The sequence below is a fragment of the Rhinichthys klamathensis genome, unplaced genomic scaffold (genome assembly GCF_029890125.1).
Source record: "Rhinichthys klamathensis goyatoka isolate OS25496 unplaced genomic scaffold, OSU_Roscu_1.1 h1tg000165l_1, whole genome shotgun sequence".
NCBI lineage: Eukaryota > Metazoa > Chordata > Actinopteri > Cypriniformes > Leuciscidae > Rhinichthys > Rhinichthys klamathensis.
Window position 1 is genome coordinate 1,277,148 of NW_026606697.1, and position 22,024 is coordinate 1,299,171.

At 39.5% G+C, this 22,024-nt stretch overlaps 1 protein-coding gene across 2 annotated transcripts in view; it reads right to left on the bottom strand.

Annotated features, from left to right (window-relative positions):
• Positions 1 to 251: 251 nt before the first annotated feature.
• kif7 (kinesin family member 7) overlaps positions 252 to 22,024 on the bottom strand; it is a 32,465-nt gene continuing 10,692 nt past the window's right edge. For both annotated transcript variants that reach the window (XM_056259163.1, XM_056259164.1), the window contains exons 9-19: positions 21,882 to 22,006; positions 21,587 to 21,748; positions 18,625 to 18,827; positions 16,670 to 16,867; positions 15,584 to 15,709; positions 13,625 to 13,801; positions 13,321 to 13,536; positions 11,696 to 11,902; positions 3,783 to 3,981; positions 3,369 to 3,530; positions 252 to 858 (exon numbers count right to left, since the gene is read on the bottom strand). In XM_056259163.1, coding sequence (XP_056115138.1) covers positions 479 to 858; positions 3,369 to 3,530; positions 3,783 to 3,981; positions 11,696 to 11,902; positions 13,321 to 13,536; positions 13,625 to 13,801; positions 15,584 to 15,709; positions 16,670 to 16,867; positions 18,625 to 18,827; positions 21,587 to 21,748; positions 21,882 to 22,006 — 2,155 coding nt within the window. In that variant the 3' untranslated portion in view covers positions 252 to 478. The remainder of the gene's footprint in view (positions 859 to 3,368; positions 3,531 to 3,782; positions 3,982 to 11,695; positions 11,903 to 13,320; positions 13,537 to 13,624; positions 13,802 to 15,583; positions 15,710 to 16,669; positions 16,868 to 18,624; positions 18,828 to 21,586; positions 21,749 to 21,881; positions 22,007 to 22,024) is intronic.

Sequence of the window (22,024 nt, forward strand, 5' to 3'; positions counted from 1 at the left end):
ACAAAATCACGGGGGCCAGTGACGTGTCTGACTACGGATCAGAAGATTCTAGGTTCGACTCCTGGCTGCCTCGTTTCAACTTTTCCAAATTCACTTGCAAGCGCGATGTGTTAAGAGTCTTGCTGCTTCGTTATGATCTTTTATTTATTTTGCATTTCAAATGAAATGTGGTCTGATTAAAGATGTTTTTGTTCTGTCAATGCAACAGTTTTTATTTCACTATTTATAAAAAAAAAAAAAAAAAACTTTTACTTTACATTCACAAAAATGTTGTCCATGAGTGTCAGAAACCTGCAACAGTTCCCTAAAAAGTGCTTGAAATGTGACCAAATGCATCAGCAAGTACATTTCAAAGATGACTGATGACCAACAAAGTACAAGTAAACAATCAGAATTTTTTTTCAATGAAAATGAGATTCGGTATTCTAAAAAAAAAATTGGAACGATACTAAAGATATTAACTGTACAAAGTTCTTTACTACATTGGATTTTTCCGAACATCAATTATTGTTGAATTGGAATTAAGTGGTCCCGTGTTAAGGCTCGATCTCCTTGATTCTCTCCGTGGTCTTGTGAGGGGCAGGGAGGCTGTCCCACTCCACTGTGTGGAATTCATACCAGGCTGAATTATTCTGTTATTTGGCAGTTCACAAGCTGCTCTCTCCCTGAGCTCCTCCATGCTGTACTGGTCCTCTGTGGGGAGAGAAGAGCGCCTCCATGTCGGAGGAAGAGGGGCATGAACCAGCTCCCGCATCTCTTCTCTTGACTTCTGAACTCTTTCCGACTCAGACTTCAGACTTCCATCTTCAGTAACTCTGCCTTGGATCCCACATGAAAGCCGACTGTCACAATTTGGACCTGAGGAAAGATGTAGTAAAAAAAACGAAACAGATGGTAAAAAAGTTAAAATTCTGAAAATTACAAATGTGGTTCCAGCCCAATATTACTTTATTTATTCCATGAAACAAAGATTTGAAGTCCTGTTTCCAAATGCATTGCAATGCATCACAACATGACCGAGGAGTGTCAGAAACCTGCAAACCTGGCATGTTTTTTGTCTAAGGCACCATTTTATAACTAAACACAAGCACAAATGAGATCTTTTAACTCTGGCAGTGGATAACGTCTTCAAATTTAAATCTGTTCCTTGCACACCGACTTCAGAAGACTTGAATATAATCATACATATGGATAACTCCTAATTGATTATGATATTTTGAGCTTTGATGGTATAAAAAAAAAAAAAAATAATAATAACTAGGGATGGCCCGATACCATTTTTTTTCAAACCGATACGAGTACGAGTATTTACATTTGTGTACTTGCCGATACCGAGTACCGATACCGATATTTCTACCGCAAAAGTAATAGGCTCCCAGAAAAGAAGACGACTATTTTAGAACACAGGTTAGAAGACTGTTTTTATTTTCTTCTCTGCTTGTTTTAACAAGTCTAAAAATAAATAAAAATTTGTAAAATAATAAATGTATTAACACACAAACCACTGTTAATTTAACATAAAAGCAAGCAGATACTGCGTGCATGGTCTGGCATGACTGAATGCGCGCAAAGTGCGCTCCCTTAATAAATCCTAAAAGCTGACAGTTCATCGCGATCTCACACATCTCTGTTATTATCAATGAAGCTGACTGCACAATCAATCTTTCATAATATCCACACTTTGTTTGTTATAATTAGAGGATTTGCCAGCATACAGAATTCAGCACTGAACAAAAAAGTCCGTTTTGAGCGGTGAGGGGAGTCTATCTTAAATGCTTCTGATTGGCCATTGCGTTCAAGAAATCAACACATATGTCTGTGATTGGCTACATCGCTCAACGCTTAACCATGTTATGAATAGAAACTCTGTCCTGTAAATCGTTTCTATTTTGTTGTAGTTGTTCTTGTTGCTTTTCTGCAAGAGATGAATAAAAATCTTTTAGTTTTTATGTTTTATTCATAGATATTTCTAGTTTGCGGGAGTCCCGCGAATCGTTTTATTCTCCCGTAACCCGCACACACAGAGTGAGTGCATTACCGCCCGCGCGCGCGCTCGGCCATCAGATCTATGATGCGTCTTCAGATGTTTAATTAGATTGCTGGTGTTAAACGATGTACTTTCTTTCCCTCCTCTCGACACCTTAGCTGAACATAACTTACAGTCTGCCTTGCTGTTGTCATCATCCCTTATCTTGAAATGAGCCCAAACCGCCGACATTATACTTTCCTATGCCTCAGTTCACCTCGACAAAGCACTCGCGGCGGCCAGTTTCGTTTTGCAAAATGTACGTGGTATCGGTGCGTGGTATCGGCAAATTTTTATGAGTACGAGTACGAGTATATTAGGACAGTATCGACCCGATCCCCGATGCCAGTATCGGTATCGGGCCATCCCTAATAATAACAATAGGCCAGAACAAAATTTAAAGTGCCTCTATTATGGATTTTTGAAAAATATCTTTCATGCAGTGTGTAATGTAGCTGTATGTGAATGTAAACAGTCTGCAAAGTTGTAAAGCTGAAAGTGCATCATAAATAAAGTTATTTATCTCAAAAGAAAGAGTTGACTCTAACCCGCTCGTTTGAATTTCGAATATATTTTCCTTAAGTTCATACGTCACAACTTACTACATTTGCATAATGGCCGCCTACATTCTGCGTGGACAGGACATCTTGCTGTAGCTCGTTCGTGTGGATATCATGTCGTCAAGACGCTGTGAGAGTAAATACGGTTTATTTTCACTTCCAAAGGATGAAGCTGTGAAGAATCAGTAGTTAAAATTCATCTTTACCACGATACCACAGCAGTATGTTCCCAAACTTTTGCCGTTTCCCTTCATTTTACTGACTACTGCTTCTCAAATCTCGGAGTTCAACGTGGGATTCGCAAAACGCTTGCTTGCTGGTGTTCTTTTTTCAGACACGCGCTGTAAGCAGTAGACCAATCAAAACAGACTGGGCTGTCTGGCCAATCAGAGCAGAGTAGCTCGCGGATTTAGAGAGATTGATTCATCTGACGAGTCGTTTGAGAATCATTGAAAAATGTGGTGATGTGGAAATGTATATTATGAGGAAATGAAACAGTGTTTTGAGCTTTGATGCATGTAAACCTGTTGTAGGAGACTCCAAAACAACATTAGGAGACTTTAAAATAGCACAATAGGGGCACTTTAAAAAATAACAGATTTTTTTAGATTAATGTTTCCTTTAAGACCTAATATTTAAAAAAGGTGAGGGGAGGAAACTGTAAAACAAAACAAAAAACATGACTCAATAAAAACATGAAAAATAAAATGTTGAATAAAATATTTAAAGTATTAAAAAAAAAAAACATTGAAAATTAACATCGTTTTCCGAGCAGTTCTCACCTTTGCTTTGTTCTCCAGCATGATTTACATGGCCACACATTTCCCTCAGTTTGATGTTCAGCTCCTGATTTGCTATTTTGCAGAAGTTCAGCTCTTTGCTGAGGTTGTGGATCAAGCACTCATACTGCCGCTGTCTACCAGCCAGACCCTCATCCATTTGCTCTGGAAACACAATAAATCGCCAATACTTTCACTTTATTTGCTCAATGCAAATCCGTGGATAGTATTTCCAGTTCAGAAATATAGCTGCTATAAACAAACCAGAGATACATTCTCCAGTGTTGTTTTGCAGTTAATTACACATTAGCACTGGCTATGTTCTATAACCATGCATAATAGAGCATAACACAAGGATAAATCTAGTGAATGTTCTTGAGTCTGTGCTTATGTGGATGAAGCAGTCAGGACTCAAACCTCGGCACTGCTGCAGCAGAAGCTGGATGTTTCTCTCGTGTTCTTTCTGCTGCTGGGTGAGTCTGCGATCTGCCTCGAGCTGCTGTCTTTCCAGAGCTGCTTCCAACCACACAAGCAAATTCTGCTGCTCCTCGACTCTCAGCTCCAGCTCAGCTAGAGCCAGCTGCAGCCTCCGTTCTTCCTCTCGAAGACAAACAACCTTTTCAACACACACCAAGCATTATATCACACAAATGCTTAGCTAAAGAGTGGCCGGTCAAGCTAACAAACAAATATTTCAATTTACTTGCAAAGCGCTTTCACAATGCATGCTGTTCCAAAATCACACAATAAACACAAGTCTTCACCTTTCCCTGATGTGTTAAACAGCTAAACTAATAAGTTGTATTCAAAGGAAGCATGAATATAAAAATAATGTGAGAAAACGTGTCTACATTTGCCAAAACGGTAAATGTGACCACTCAGACTAGAAGCTAACGTGCGGCTGTGATAAACACTGATAAAGTGTTGTTATTGTTTGACAAAGAACTGGTGCTTGTAGAAAATCCTGCTGAGATCTGATTGGCTGATTGAGTCCTGATAAGATCACCTGTTGCCACTAACTAATCATGCTTCAGTCTCAGTTTGCTTGTATATAAGAAGCCGTCTCCCCCATTCATACATGGTCTGTGTGGAATTGTTGCGTTGTTGACAATGTAAGTTTCTTTCTGATTGTTTGTTTAAAGGATTGTGTTTGATATGATATATTGAATTCTAGTTATGTATAGTTTCTCTTTGGTGTTATATTCATTTGAATTGTTAAAGTTGATATCAGATGTATGGTTTAAGATCTGCAGATGTGTTTGTAATCTATTAATTGTTTCTATGTTTATGTTTAGAAACCAACAATTACCACCATAAGAAATGTCTACTCCTACATGTTGAGTACAATAAACTGAGAGCAATAACTGATGACTGAATGAGTTTTAATGGACCCACCGTTCCAGTAGCAACAGCTGAATCAGCCTAAATGTACCACTAGTTTTTACATGGTCCTTCGAGCCGGAGAGGCTGCTGAAATGGAGACTGAGGATGACTGTGTGAGACCTAAACGTTCATCTAGGATCGTAAAACCTCCAAGATGGCACCAAGATTATATGATGGCTCAGTCAAATCCATCAATTCATCCAATTGGACAATTGTCAAATCAGCCAGAGGATTTGAGCCATTTTGTTGCCTCACAAGGAGCTTCCATTACCGCAACTCAAAATGAAGTGAAGTCTTTATCTGAGGAGATTAAACAAATGAAAGGAATGTTGTTGGATGTGGGACAAATGATGAAAGATCTGCAAAGGAAAAGACATTCTTCATTTTCTACTAGCTCTGAATGCAGTTCTATTCAAGCATCCCCAGTTCATATCCCAATGCAAGCAAAGCAGCAAGAAGAGATGAATGCTAGAGATTCTATTGTGGATGAGTTGAGTGAATGTATGCGACAACATCAAACCAGGCCGGACAATGTGCTTTCTACACCACCAAAGATTCAGGGACAAAATACTTTGCCCCCCGCACAGTATGCGCAGCCTACCATCCCATTAGCGACCACTAGAGAGCCATCAGAGAGACAACACCAGCAGCTTTCTGATCCATGTCTACTTAATAGGCCATCAACTCCTTTACCAGAAAACCTCAGGTCACAACCTTTAATGGATCCCATCGCCAGGGGTGACAGCTTAATCCAGCCACAACGTAATGGTCCTCCATGGCTATCTTCAGTCAGTCATCAAATGAATCCCAGTTTCTATCCAAGTGATCAACAAGTAGGAAGGGATCAAAGCTTATTGCCATCTGGTCAAATGCAGGGAAATGCATTTTGTATGCCCGGTCATGAATGGATGCCTCCAAGTTGGCCAACCTACTTCCCAAGTGGAGGCTTGTTAAACCCACCGTACCTACCTGATATCCCTTATCCAGTATTATATCCATCTCATAGTCAAAATGCTCCACTTAATTGGGTTCCTCCTAGAGTTGCCACGTTGCCTCCTAGAGATTTATCAGTTGGATTTCCTTATACTTCTCTTGGACATTTACATCAAACTTCCTTAGAACAGCAGACAGCTAGAACAGCTGTACGTCAGCAAGATAACCCTTCCATTATGTTGCCACAGAATCATTTGACACCAAGAGTTATTACTACGGCATCAGCACCTCAGGGCCAGCAAAGAGATGTGAATCAAATAACTGCATTCTCCCCAAATGGAATTCAGATGATGGTACCTGATCAGCATACGTCTATTCATTCAGCAGTGAATGTGCCCCACCCAGCTATGTCAGCTCTACTTCCTTCCAGGTCAGCCCGTATTGAGCGACTTTCATTTCCAAATTTGAAGAGTGATGACCCCCAAGAGTTTGCCATGCTGAATATGGCTCTGAAGAATTTGTTACCCTTAGAGGAAACTGAGCAATATAAGTACCATATTCTTCTGGATCATTTGAAGTTGGATGCAGCTCGACTTCTTGCCTTAGCTTATGCCCATCATTCGCAGCCTTATACCATGGCCTTAAAGGCTCTACAGAAGAGATATGGTCAACAACCCCAGCTGGTGCTCCGAGAGATTGCTACTATTAAGAACTTGCCCGCTGTACGTTCAGGCGATTCTGCTGGATTTGGCGCATTTGCTGTACGAGTTCAAGCTCTTGTGGGAATGCTTCAATCCTGGGATCATGAAGAAGGAGCAAAGGAGTTATCATGTGCATCCCATGTCCATCAGTTACTCAGTAAACTTCCAGCACATCAGGTTGCTAGTTTTGCAAGATATGCCAAAACAACCCGACCAGACCAGTCCTATGACTTAGTGAATTTCTCAGTTTGGTTAGAAGAGTAATCAGATTGTCAGAATCTAGCAACCCAAGTGTTTGAACAACACCAAGGTATGAAGAAGTTCCAGGTAAGAGAAGGAAGGCCTACCAAGAGCCAATACCACACAGCTACTTTCCTTCATGGTGTGAGTCAAGAAGTTTATCCCACTCAAAGGAACACTGAAACTGCGAACCATGAAATTAATCAGCGACAGGGCAAGAAGGAGGGCCTTAAACCATCATGTGCATACTGTGGCAGTAAGGATCATCATCTCAGTCATTGTCCTGAATTTCAGAGCTTTGATATGGTAGCCAAACGGAAATGGATTGTTGACAACAATCGTTGTTGGAGATGTGGTTGGGCCCATAGATCATCCAAGTGTGACTTAAGAGGAAAATGTCCGTTGTGTCAGGATCGTCACTTAGGAGTATTGCATGAAGTAAATGCTCGCAAACCAGACTCTAGGATATTCTATTTGAGCCGAGCAAGTGGCCTTAACTCTGTTCTTCTGAAAATTGTGAAGGTAGTTCTGAGCCACAAAGGAAATACTCTGGAGACATATGCCATCCTAGATGATGGTTCAGAAAGATCCATGCTAATGTCTTCTGCAGCAGAGAGTTTAGGTCTTCATGGGGCGGCAGAATCATTGGTTCTTCGAACCATTCGGCAAGACACAGAGAAAATTGAAGGTGCAACAGTTTCCTTTTCCATATCTCCAGCTTCTCATAAGCAAAGTAAATACCAGATACAAGGTGCCTTTACTGCTCAAATGATTGATTTACCCGAACAGACTTATCCTGTGCAAATCTTACAGCGACGCTACCAACATCTAAGAGGCCTCCCTCTGGAGGAGTTTCAGAAAGTTAAACCTTTGCTACTAGTGGGAGCTGATCATCCTCACCTTCTTAGCCCCAAAGAGCGAGTACGTTTTGGACCACCTGGAAGTCCAGCAGCTTTGCATACTCGACTGGGGTGGGCATTACAAGGACCTACTTCTTTGGGTGAAAAGACAAATCCCCAGACTCAGTGTTTCTTCCAAGCTTCTCGCTCAATGGACCAATTGCATAACGATGTGGAGAAGTTATGGCAAGTTGACGTACTTCCTTTTTCTCAGAATCCTAAGCATGCTCTGCGTTCTAAGCAAGATAAGGATGCTATCGAGTGTCTAGACCAGAAAACAAAGCGTGAAGAAATCAATGGTATCAAAAGATATGCGACTCCTTTACTTCGTGTCAAGAATGCACCTCTCCTTAAAGCATCTCCGGAGGCAGTGATGCCAGCTTTGCGTAGAATGGAGAGACAACTAGCCAAGGATCCTGATCATGCAGCTATCTATGAGCATGAGATTCAGAAACTCATTGAAGCTGGATGTGTTAAGAAACTGAAACCAAATGAGATTGACCTCAGAGATGAATCTTGGTACATTCCTCACCATCTTGTGGAACATAATGGCAAACATCGTGTGGTATTTAATTGTTCCCATCAGTATCGAGGTGAGAGTTTGAATGCCTATTTGTTACCTGGACCGGTACTGGGCCCTTCCTTGATTGGAGTTTTACTTCGGTTTAGAGAACATCAAGTTGCTATAAGTGGAGACATCAAATCCATGTTTCATCAAGTCCGCCTCTTGTCTTCTGATTCGCCTTTGCTACGCTTCTTGTGGCGAAATATGAGAAGAAATGATTCAGCCGATGTCTACGAGTGGCAGGTTTTGCCTTTTGGTGCTACATGTAGTCCGTGTTGTGCGACCTATGTGCTCCAGAAATGTGTTCAGAGCCTTCCTGTTGAGTTTCAAGATGTGCAATCTTCTGTCATGCATTCCTTTTATGTGGATAATTGCCTACAAAGTTTTCCAACTACTAAAGAGGCTAAGGAGATGCTGATGAACTTACGTTCTTCCTTGGCTGAAGGCGGTTTTGAGATTCGGCAGTGGGCCAGTAACCATATTTCTGTGATTGACCACTTACCAACAGAAGCTCGTTCAGTAAGCACTGACTTGTGGTTAAGTCATAATTGCACCGATCCGTGCGAGGGTACTCTTGGGCTCAGTTGGCATTGCTTGCAGGATACTTTGAGCTACAAGCACCGTCTAGTGGAGTATCCTGTCCTAACATTGCGGGTTGTATATCGGGTACTTGCTCGTCAGTACGACCCTCTGGGTTTCATTATTCCATTTACGACACGTGCTAAAGTTCTTCTGCAACAATTGTGGATGAAACCTAATAGAGGATGGGATAATCCAGATATCCCAGAGGGGATTAAAACCGCCTGGATGGCATGGGAAGGAGAGTTGCCAGATTTGGTCAAGATCCAAGTACCTCGATGGTGTGGTCAAAAAACCCACAGGGAAGATCCAGTCATCCGAGAGCTTCACATATTCTGCGACGCATCCGAAAAGGCATATGGTTCAGTTGCCTACTTGCATATGAGAAATGGAATTGGTGAGATTTCTATATCTCTGGTCATGGCTCGTTCAAGGGTAGCACCGAAGAAGACCATTTCTATTCCTCGTTTGGAACTGTGTGCTGCTCTGACTGGGGCACAGCTAGCTAACCTGTTGCAAAAGGAACTTACCTTGGCTGTTCAAAAAGTGACACTTTGGTCTGATTCTACAACTGTGTTGACCTGGATCCAGTCTGAATCCTGTCGGTACAAGATCTTCGTGGCAAACCGCATTACGGAGATTCTTGATTATACTAGACCGGATCAGTGGAGATATGTTGACACTGCCAGTAATCCAGCAGATGACATCACTCGAGGCAAGAGACTTGCTGAATTGTCTGCAAATAGTTCTTGGTTTCAAGGACCTACCTTTCTCTATTTGCCCCATCAGCAATGGCCAAAATCTCCAGCCTTAATGACAGAGGAGGTTGGGACAGAGCTGAGAAAACCTTTGTTTTGTGGGCTTAATCAAGCACCAGTTAACTCTCCAGAGTCTAGTGAGTCTCAGTTTAATACCTGGTCAGAGCTGATTGCAGCAACTGTTGAAAACCTCTCGTTGGACTTGGGAGCTGAGATCAAACCTTCTCAAACTGAAGCAGAAGTATATATCCTGCGTCAAGCCCAGATGGAAGATTTCCCTGAGGAATATAAGCTGCTTAAAGATGGTCATGGAGTTCCTTCGCACAGCCGTTTAGTTGGTCTGGCACCAGAGTATGATCCCGTTACAGAGCTAATAAGAGTGGGTGGACGTCTTCGTCAAAGCGAGGATTTGGATCTTGAAGCTATTTACCCAATTGTCTTAGATCCTAAGAATCATGTAACCAAACTTTTGGTTGCTAACTATGATACAACTCTGTATCATCCCGGACCACAAAGAGTATTCGCCCAGCTTCGCCGGAAATACTGGGTTCTGAGAGGGCGACAGTTAATCAAGAAAATCCAGAGATCATGCTTTGAGTGTAGGAAGTGGAAAGGTGTGCCTTCAGTTCCCAGAATGGCTGATTTACCCGTTTCCAGACTTCGCTTGTATAAGCCTCCATTTTGGTCGACGGGTATGGATTGTTTCGGGCCTTTAACCATCAAAGTAGGTCGCCGACATGAGAAGAGGTGGGGCATTATATTTAAATGCCAGACGACCCGATGTCTTCATTTGGAACTACTTTCTAGTATGGATACTGACAGTTTCCTTATGGCCCTTCGAAGATTTGTAGCCCGTAGAGGTAGGCCCCATGAAATATTATCTGATCAAGGGACTAATTTCAAGGGAGGAGAAAGAGAACTCCGGGAGGCATTTTCGCAGCTTAGTCCCTCCTTTCAGGAGATACTTGCCCAACAGCAAATTAAATTCTCATTTAATCCGCCATATTCCCCCCATTTTGGAGGTACTTGGGAGAGAGAGGTACGGTCTGTTAAGACGGCATTACGAGCAGTCTTGGGAAAACAAGTAGTTTCAGAGGAAGTTCTGTATACAGTGCTCGTTGAAATTGAGGAGTTGCTAAACTCAAAACCTCTTGGCTATGTGTCTTCAAATCTTTCAGACCCTGATCCAATCACCCCAAATATCCTACTGATGGGGCGGCGAGATGCCTCTCTTCCACAAGTGATGTATGCAGATTCAGAACTACTTACTCGTAGAAAGTGGAGACACAGTCAAGTTCTTGCGGATCGATTCTGGGTCAGTTTTGTCCGAGATTATCTTCCAAGTCTTCAGACTCGTCAAAAGTGGGAACGTGATGGTAATCCTATTGCTCCTTCTGCCATTGTCATGATTGTGGACCCTCAGCTTCCGCGTGGACACTGGCCTATCGGGACTGTTAGTAAGATTTTGCCAAGTCCTGATGGAAGAGTGAGAGTTGCTGAGATCTTCAGCAAAGGGAAATCTTTAATTCGTCCTGTCAGCCGTCTAATTGTTCTTTCTGAATTGACTGATACGGATCATCCAATTGTATGAATTTCCTGTAGATACAAATATGTTAACATATTTGGGGGCGGCTGTAGAAAATCCTGCTGAGATCTGATTGGCTGATTGAGTCCTGATAAGATCACCTGTTGCCACTAACTAATCATGCTTCAGTCTCAGTTTGCTTGTATATAAGAAGCCGTCTCCCCCATTCATACATGGTCTGTGTGGAATTGTTGCGTTGTTGACAATGTAAGTTTCTTTCTGATTGTTTGTTTAAAGGATTGTGTTTGATATGATATATTGAATTCTAGTTATGTATAGTTTCTCTTTGGTGTTATATTCATTTGAATTGTTAAAGTTGATATCAGATGTATGGTTTAAGATCTGCAGATGTGTTTGTAATCTATTAATTGTTTCTATGTTTATGTTTAGAAACCAACAATTACCACCATAAGAAATGTCTACTCCTACATGTTGAGTACAATAAACTGAGAGCAATAACTGATGACTGAATGAGTTTTAATGGACCCACCGTTCCAGTAGCAACAGCTGAATCAGCCTAAATGTACCACTAGTTTTTACAGTGCTGGTCTGCCAAATGAAACGATAATAGATCGCACCTCTTCGGATACAACTCACCACCACAAACAAGTACACTTAAGTGTCAGCCTATAACTTCACGAAGAAGGTAAATGAGATTAATCTGAGGAAACTCGGATGCCGTCTGACCTTATCGAAGTATTTACAAAGCAGAGCTCTAGTTTCCGAGCCGGACAGGTTGGAGAGTTTGGCCATCAGGTTCATCTCCCACTGGGTTAGCATGCTCCCTGACGCCCGCAACTGCCTCTGCCTCTGGGTGATCGCCTCGTTTTTGTACTCGATAGCAGCATCCAGAGCCTCAATGGCCTCGTCCAACTGGAACAGTGTTCGCTCTTCCTGATGTTTAACAGAGGACAGGGCAGCTTTAATCAATGGAATTTGCACATCGTGCAAACAAGGTTGGTTTGGAAGTTTTCATGCCAAAAGTTGCAGGACTCTAAAATTCTAAAACAGAAATTTGGCTAGGACTTTATCATTTCATAAGTTTAAATTTTAGAATTCTTAAAATAATTCTAAAAGTTTAAGAATTCTGATGTTCTAAAGCATACATTTGGCTTGGACATTCTAATTTCAGAAGTTGAAATTTTAGAATTCTTAAAACTTGTAAGAATTCTAAAAGTTTAAGAATTCTAAAATTAAATTTCAGAAGTTGAAATTTTTGAATTCTTAAACTTTTAGAATTCTTACAAGTTTTAAGAATTCTAAAATTTCAACTTCTGATTCCAAGTTTGACTTCAAAATTCTAGCATACATTAGGATGGATATTCTAATTCCAGAAGTTAAAATTTTAGAAGTTTTAAAACTTTTAAGAGTTTAAGAATTCTAAAATTGTAAAGCATAAATGTGGCTAGGATATTCTAATTCCAGAAGTAACATTTTTTAGAATTCTTAAAACTTTAAGAATTCTAAAATTCAATTTCAGAAGTTGAAATTTTAGAATTCTTAAAACTTTTAAGAATTCCAAGTTTGACTTCAAAAAAATGTAAAGCATAAAATTGGTTAGCTATTCTAATTCCAGAAGTTACATTTTTAGAATTCGAAAACTCTAAAGCATAAATTTGGCTAGGATATTCTAATTCCAAAAGTCAAAATTTTAGAATTTTTAAATGTTTACAGCATTTCAGGTTGGAATACACTACACAACTTTTAAAATCTGAGGCATCATACTCTTGCTGACTGTTAATATATTTACAGAGAAAAACATCATACACTAAACCACTGAGAATCACACATTACTAGATTTTCAAGTCATCCCAAACACAACAAACTCACGCAGAAACATGCACCTTGCTGCTAGGAGACGCATGACAAAGAAAACAATATTTTCTAAGATCTGTGTAAAATATCAAACATGTTTCATATCCTTTGATTGAATGGAATCATAGTGTAAAGCTAAAAAATCTGAGTGTGCGCACATCAAACACTACATGATTTTAAATGAAATGTCAATTTCGACTACCGAAATTGGGGCAAAAATCTGGGAAAAAGTTTAGTGTATTAAAAGTAAAGTGTAGTGTATTCCAGCCTTAAGTTAGCTAGGACATCCTAACCCTACAACTTTAATAATTCTAAAATTCTGAAGCATGCAAACGAGACGCAGAAACATGTTCTGTGTGAGCCGGCCTCTGAATTATAATGTTGTAAATTATAAAATGATGCAAACAAATCTGGATGGGAATTTCAAAATTCTAACGCATTCAAACAATGTTTATTGGGAAGTACTTCTACAATTCTGAAAATCAAAGTGATTCCACCTCAGGAGAGAGCAGGTTGCCCTGTCTCAGTTTGTCGTCCAGCTCCACCCTCTGTTTGAAGAGCTGGTCCTTCTCCTGCCGGAGGTTGGAGATCTCCTGTCTGATCTGCTGAGAGTCCTGAGCACTGCCACTACGCAGAAGACCGTTCCTCTCAGTGAGCTCTCGTTCCAGAGACTCGATTCGGCTCGACAAGGTCAACAGGTCTTTACTGAGAGCCTGCAGAGAAAATAGACCATACCAACTTTTAAAGACTCATAAAGGGGTGGATGATGGGACGAAGTAAAGCCACAAAGTTTACGCAGACCTGACTAGAGCGAAGCTTTTTGGATTCCAAGCCACTGCGTTCCAAGAGCAAGGCCTCTTTTTTGGCTAAGATCTCCTCTCTCTTGGTCAGCTCTCCTTCCAGGTCATCAAGTCCACGCCGTTGACCCAGAACCTTCTCCATTTCCTCATCAAGCCAGCGTTTCTGCTCCTCTATCTTCTGCTCAACCACAGATATTTTGAATGCAATTATTTATATATTAAATACATGGAACTGCTTCTGAAACGTCACATGATAAAAAAAACGTTTTGCATTCCCTTACGGAATTTTTTTTTTAATGGGAATATACTGCAAAATATTACATTTCCATATATGGAAAACTAGTGCTTATATTTTTATTTTTCAATATACTGCAAAATATGCACTGACCATGTATGGCTATATATTAATACATATAAAATGTTTATAAATGAAGACAAAAATAGCATTACATGTAATATACACAAAATGTTATCCTATATTGTGTACATATGTATATTGCACATACACGTTCCCATATAAATGTAAATGCATGTTGACACATATGAAGGCTTCAGATGCAAAAGCCTCTAAGTCCATCTAAAGTTTTTGTTTAATATTAACATTTTTATCAGGCTCCTATGTGTAGGTTTCTACCTAAGTAGAGGCATTTCTAAATGGGCTGAGGCTGGGATTTAGAGAGTTTGAAGTGAAAGTATTTGATGAACGTATACTATATGCGGAGAGCCTTCACACAATATTATTATCATCTTATTTTTGACAGAGGTTTTTGCATCGGAGGTCTTCATATACAGTATATACGCACACATTTACGGAATGAGTTACAACAGATTTCTAGTTCCCAGCATGCTTTTCTTCTGACTGTTAAAGGAGAGCAAATGTTTTGATTGAAATTAAGTGTTATTTAATGTGTTTTGCTCAATATTATTTATGGGGGAGATTTGTTAGTGTTTAATGTTCTATTATTTTGGAATTTAAAAGGTTTTCTGAGATTTTGGGGTTACTATTGTGCTGTTGAGTAGAGCCCGATGTTAGGTTGATGATTGGCCAAACACCATCAAGACCATAATTACTATATTTTAAAAGTAATGGCTGTGCACTCCTCAGCACTGTGATTGTCTCTTGGCTAAATACTTAAGTACATGCAGGTGTGCTTGTGCTTTAGTTAACTAGCTCAAAATGATGTTAACTAATGTAAATGATTAAAAAATATTTATCATTTTATATTTCTCTATATATGTGTGTTTATGCTGCATGAGTAAATATAGCTGCAATCTATTACACATGCAGTACCATATCTGATCACATATACATCTATATATTATGAAGTGTATTACTGAATATAAAATTATGTATAATACATTATTATGATATATTAGTAAATATATTGTTACATATTTTTCAATATATGAAAAGCGGCAATTCCTCATGTATTATTCAATAAATTCTAAATCTAATATATTACCACAATATATTATTCTGTATATTTTCAAATATACTGTTAAACCATTAAAGACATTGATCATTCATATATAGGGACATATATATATATATAGGGATATATTTTCTTTTCATAAGGGTTTACTCATCAGATGCTGTTATTCAAAGTGGAACTGCATTCAAGGTATACATTTTAACTATATGTTAATTCCCTAGAAATCAAACCCACAACCATGACCTTAGAAATAGCAAATGCATTGCTTCAAGGTAAATAACATACAAAACCTGTATCAATATCAGGCTAAGAGGGATTTGGGCAACAAAATGAACTGTTGAAACAAGCTACTGAAATATACCCTCAGCCACAAGGAAACAATAATAAAAGTCTTTGGAACGTCAGTCAAACTATTAAACACCATGTCTGAGTAAACAGATCTAAAAAATAATATTTTATTGCTAGGTAATAGCTGTGGGAAGGGTTTGATGAAAAGAGCACGATTTCGTTTTTCTGTCTGAACCCACCTGCTGTTCCTCTAGTGATACGACCGAGCCGTTACTTCCACTTCTCCTCTGTCGCTGGAAGGCAGCGATTTCCTCCGTCTTAATCCTCAGAATTTTCTGCTGCTGTTCGTTCTTTATCTCCAGCTCCTTTGAGAAAGAGAAAGACGCTCTTTGGTAAATCATTCACTATTGAAAAACAAGAATAACTGGGAGGCTGAGGGTTCTCTGTAGATTAGTATTGTTCAGAATACAGAAACAAAAATGACTAATGCTGGCCCTTACAGAACAGAACTGGGGGGGAAAAAACCTGCGATGAACACTCCAAAAAGACCGTTAAATGAATAATTTCTGCAACACCAGCGGCACCACACAAAGAAAGGCCTGATCTGAAGTGAACAAGACAGAAAAATAGCCACATTTTTATATTTTATGAAGAAATTTTATACACTAACATTCGAAAGTTTGCGTTTTTGTTCATGTCTCCAAAGAAGTCTCACCAAGGCTGCATCCATTTAAAAAAAATACGATAAAAACAGAAATATTGTGAAATATCATTACAATTTTAATCTGTTTTAAAATATGATTTACTCGTGTGATGCAAAGCTGATTTTTCAGCATCATAACTCCAGTCTTCTTCAGTGTCACATGATCCCTAAGAAATCATTCTAATATGCTGATTTGCTGCTCAAGAAACATTTCTTATTATGACCAATGATGAATCCATATTTTTTTGTGGAATTTTTTTTTTAAGATTCTTTGATGAATAGTTTAAAAGAACAGCATTTATTTAAAAAAATATTTGTAACATCATCAATGTTTTGACCGTCACTTCTAAAGTCAGTCACTTCATTTCTCTCTCTTTCAGAAAATATCTTACTGAACCTCACAATTTTAAACGGTAGTCCATTTTATATTTTATGAAGAAAAACCACAGCCTCTTGTCTAGAAATAATTATTTCTGCAATTCCACTGCTAGTGAAGCATAAATTACACACTTCACTTTCAATTACATCTGTACTCTGGATTTCTCCCAGGCTCCGTTCCCCACCTGCGCCGATAATAGACCGAACGCAGCACTGAGGTCAATCGCACAGCGAGTCGGCTCACCTTGACTCTGTGCTTTCCTTTCTGCATCTCGCTCTCCAGCCGTCTCTTCTGCTGGCTCTCCTCTCGCAGGCGGCGCTGCAGAAGGTCCTGCTGCTGCTTCATGTTCTGCACGTTCCTCTCCAGCTCCAGCACACGGCGCTCGCTCTGCGCAGACAGGGAGGCCAGCTGCGCAGTGTCCCGCTGCTTCTGCTTCAACACCTGAAGGTACAGCACATGTGCAGGGCTATATTTACATTGACAGAAAGAATCGAGTTTTGCATTGAATTTGTAAAACCAGAATATACAGAATTATATGTAATTTTTCACCATTAGAGGTTGTTTATTCAAAACAAAGGCGTAGCTCTACAGCCAGTGGAGAATACGACAGGACTCGGGCAGAAATCATATTCATGGATGACCGGTAATGTATTAAAGATTTATTAACGTTAACAAGGCCGTTGGAGCGATTACTAATGAGAGACAAGTGCGACACACGGCTGGAGAGCAGTGGAGCTTTTATTATGCTGCAGACGCCGCTTCCGTTTCTTCCAGTCATGCGTATGTCGGGTAACGCAGAGCTGTTTTATCATATTAGATACATTTGAGTGTGTTGAAAGCTGTTATAAAGCTACTCTCTTTAGTAGCTTGTTCGTTTGGCGGCTACTGTATGAGACACTTGTTGCAGACTGCAGTGAGCTAGATCGATATTAGGCATGGTAAATATGGTACTCGGGGTAAATCCATAGACAGTAAAAGAAATGGACACAGCGACCCCATAGACTTCAACGGAGAAAAGTGAAGTCAATTAGAAGCACTCACTTCCTGATGGCTGAGCGTACTGCGCAGGCTCAAACTGAGCTTGACGACATAGATGTGACGTGAGCAACCTGTCTGACAGTTGTAAGTCTTCTAGTAGCTGTGCCAAGAGGAATCTGAATCATTCCCTTCCGAATCTTGCAGAGACTGAGAGCGTGAGTAGTAGCTGTCCATGAGCAGGATCAACTTTATGACTCACTATGGGCTTCTCCCTTGACTTTATGCCTCTACGTCCCCCCGATTGCCCGCGAGCTTCTCCTCCTGTCTATACGGTAATTTCTCTACTGTGCGACAGAGAGTCGCGTGGTTATGACGCAATCGTTAGCCTATTTTTACAAAAAAGGCCTCTACGGGGCCATAACGTAAGATACAAGGTAATGAAGCCTTTTATACATTGTCGTGTTTCTTTAGAAATAAACAATGGACAAATGGAGTCTTTAAACACCTCAGATGTAAAGTTATTCGCTGTCAAAGTGACGCCAAAATGAATGGGAGTCAATGGAATGCTAACAGCAGGTGAAGGCTTGCTAACCAATGGCGGCCACCAGGGAGGCTTCAGTTTCCGGCTGGTGGATTACCCCCTTGGGTAAATCAAGAAAACGAGATTTAAACAAAATGACTAACTATGTTGAGCAGTATAACAATGATTAGTTTTCAGTCAATGAATATATCCAAACAGTTGATCACCTGTCTAATAAAACACATAATATATTAAAGTGTCTCTGGTGTTTCCATGGTTTCTACAAAATATAACCGGAAATCGAGGGTAACGCGGGTCATTGATAGGACGGTCCGTGTCCTGGTTAAAACTGCTTATTTCTCTGGATTTAAACATTCTTAGACATGTGGGATAATGTAAGTACACAAATCAACAAAATATAATTGTATAAACAAAAAATAACATTGTTCTAGTGGTTTTTGAATATTTTGATCCAAAAATCTTACATAGTGTGACTTTAATGCTGTTATATACCTATATATTTTTTCTATATTTTGTCATTTGTGTCTTTGCTTCTCCTTTTATTATGGTTTCAGTTCATGCTGTAGAATTACTAAAATTTTGATATTGTGACAACCGTAAAACCTTTATAGAGAAAGATCACTCAAAAGAGATTTCCATAATGATGCCTTTCGGCAAGGCAAAGCTGCCAGACACAGACCTGAACTTTGCTCTGTGCAGCTGCGATTTTCCTCCTGCACTCCTGAGCTTTAGAGCGGTCAGCGGCATTACGGCCACCCTGAACCTCCAGGTCCTGCAGCTGCTTTTGTGCCTCTGTAAGCTCCGCACGGGCCTGCTCCGCCTCGGCTTCCAGCTCAGTGATCTTACAACTGTACTGCCTGTTCATGGCCTGGGCATCCTTACCTACAGAGAAAGGCAGGACGTGATCATTATTACAGAACACCGATAATGATAAACTCAACGGACGATGAGAAAAGTTTGGGGTCTGTATGTTTTAGAAGACAAGGATGCGTTTAACTGAACAAAAGTGACAGTAAAGACATTCATAATGTTACAAAATATTTCTATTTAAAATAAATGCTGTTTTTTTAATATATTTCTATTCATCAAAGAATCCTGAAAAATAGATATCACAGTTTCCACAAAAATATTAAGCAGCAAAACTGTTCTCAACATTGATAATAATAAGAAATGTTTTTTTGAGCACCAAATCAGCATATTAGAATGATTTCTGAAGGATCATGTGACACTAAAGAGAGGAGCAATGATGCTGAAAATTCAGTTTACATTGAATAAATGACAATTTTAAACTCAATAAATTGTAATATTTCACAATATCACTGCCAGTTTTTTTCTTCTTCAGTTTTTTTTATCAAATAAATGTAGCCTTGGTGAACATAAGAGACCTCTTTCAAAAACATTTGAAAAAATCTTACCAACACAGACCTTTTAACAGTAGTATATGTTTAAATTGAGCTGCTACTGTTGTGCCACTTTCTAATGCAAACAATGAATTTTATAGAAAATTCAATATGTTTCTTTTTGGATATCTAAATCAAATCATAAGTCTCATTAAAATGTCAAGTCAAGTCATCTTCATTTATATAGCGCTTTTAACAATGGATTGTTTCAAAGCAGCTTTACAGACATAAACATATAATTTAAGGTAACAGAGATTGTTTTGGTTTTAAAGCGGTTCTTGAATAATGTTATTTCCAGCTAAAGTTAATTTTGATTGATTCACCTCCGTCGAAATGATCAGACTTTAAACGCGAACCTGCGATTAACGCTGACGGCGTTCACATGCTCATTCAGAATGTGCCATCTGTTGGAGTCGTGACCTAGCGGTTCGCATACATGCTTGGATATATTGAGTTGGGGTGTCTTCATGCAAAATAAAAGTGAACATTTACCGGTACAGATAAGACTGTAACCATAAAATATCCTTTAAGCAGCTCTCAAGCACATTAAACAGCACAAGCATCTGTCACAAAATACTGGGCACATGAAACTCAATGAGCTTTTTTAAAGCATTTAATATAACATGCTCCCACGCTTTGGACTTGTATCGTGAATGTTTCCGCTGTAGCTAAGCTCTGTGACCTCTGCCATTTTGTTTAATAGAAATGTGTTTTTCACTGCTGTAAAGCGGTACAACTGATGAAGGTTCCTGATTGCACAGACAGATGGTGGAATTGGTTGTTAATACTTTTTTCATTATTCATTATTAATGATTTTATTCATTAGTCATTACAAATTGTTTGGGCGCATACAATGCTGCAGGGATGACGTATTTCACGACGGATACGTCATTATTTTTATAGGCCAACCTGGAAGATCTGATAGGATTTTTCCATTGGCCTCTGGATTATTGCAGACAACAAACTCTGGGACTGAAGTGAGTTTATGAAGTATAAGTGAGGCTTTATATTTTGTTATACAATTCAAAAAGACTGTATGATTGCATTTCATCAACTAAATAAACAGTTTTTCTTAGTAATTATTCAGTAAATTAAAGACGACCTATTATGTAAAAATTCACTTTATTATTTTTGAACATATTTATGTGTCTGCAGTGTGTGTACACAATCAGCCTATTGTGGAAAAAATCCATCCACCCCGTTTGTTATTTTCCCCATAAACCTGAAACTGAACCTCGCCAGAGCATTTAACAGCAGCATTCAAGTAAGAAATGTATTCTTTACAAAGACACAAAGCTTTTTAATCAAGAGGAGTGAGTGATTTTCTGTTTTCCTTTAGTTGTTTGTACCATATTAACAGCATATACAGGAGTAGGAACTGTATATTACGCTGCGTCACTTTAATACACAGATCTAATATACATTTCCCACAGACATAACCGACTGCGTTTGTGAACTTTGTGTGTTTTTGACATAATCTTGAGTGTATTTGACAGTTTAAGCACAATAAGATGTGAAAGAGAAATTAGTTTAATACTCACGGGACGCACTGTCTGACAGGAAGCTTTCTGTGCACGTGTTTTGGGTGTGTGCGCTCAGGAAACCATATATCAGAAGTTTAAACTGATATGGCTTTATGCAAATAACTGCATTCAAATAAGAAAACGTTCATAATGACGAAGAACTGCAATGCCACGTGAGCTTGGCCGTGATAGAGGTGATGATCAAAACCAAACAGATGTTTTGTTAGTTTGAGTATCCGAGGCATGAGCTATAAAGGCTCTGCCCACTTCTGGAAAGCGGGGTGGGGAGCAGCAGCTCATTTGCATTTAAAGATACATGCACCAAAACAGCATGTTTTTCCTTTCACTCAAAAATGTACAACATGGTATAATAAATGATGCGTGGGGAATTTTGAGCTGAAACTTCACAGACACATTCTGTGGACACCTAAGACTTATAACATCTCGTAAAAAGGGGCATTACAGGTCCCCTTTAAGTAAACACAGGCAGTCGTAAAATAGAGAACTAAAGAAACAAATTGAAAGCAATAGAAAAAAATATATATAAATCACGTAAACTGCTTTTCCAGTTGAGATTAATGCAATCATAATAATAGGTGCACACAAACATTTTCAGGTATTTGAGTCTGTACTCTATACTACAGATACTGTAGAAAACATGTTTTATGTTATTTTAATATTGACTTTTATTTTAGTACTGTTTTCCCAGTGATCTCACCTGTTTTGACCAGCTCTTTAATGAGTTCCTCCTTCATGCGGATGGTGATGGAGAGCTCCCTGATCTTCTGCTGTGCCTGGAGAAGCCCTCTCTCCGAGCAGAACTCACCTCCAAAACCTCTCACGCTCTCCCACACAGAGCTCTCGCCAATGCTGCTGTTAGCTGGAGAATCAATCAAAACAAATCAAAGTGAACTGACTGAATGCTGGAAAGAAACTACTGTGGGTCGGAGTCCGTCGTTGAAACACTGAGACCCTCAAGGCTTGTCAAATGTTTTCAAGGATGTTTAACTCACATGTGCGTCTTGTGCATTGTATGCCCAGAGGATGGCCAAGCCCAAGCGCCTGAGGCAGCGGAGCCCTGGCAGAAGATCCTTGGAGCAATGGAGCTTCTTTTTTCGTCCAGGTTACATTCATAGATCTGACAAAAAAATGGCAA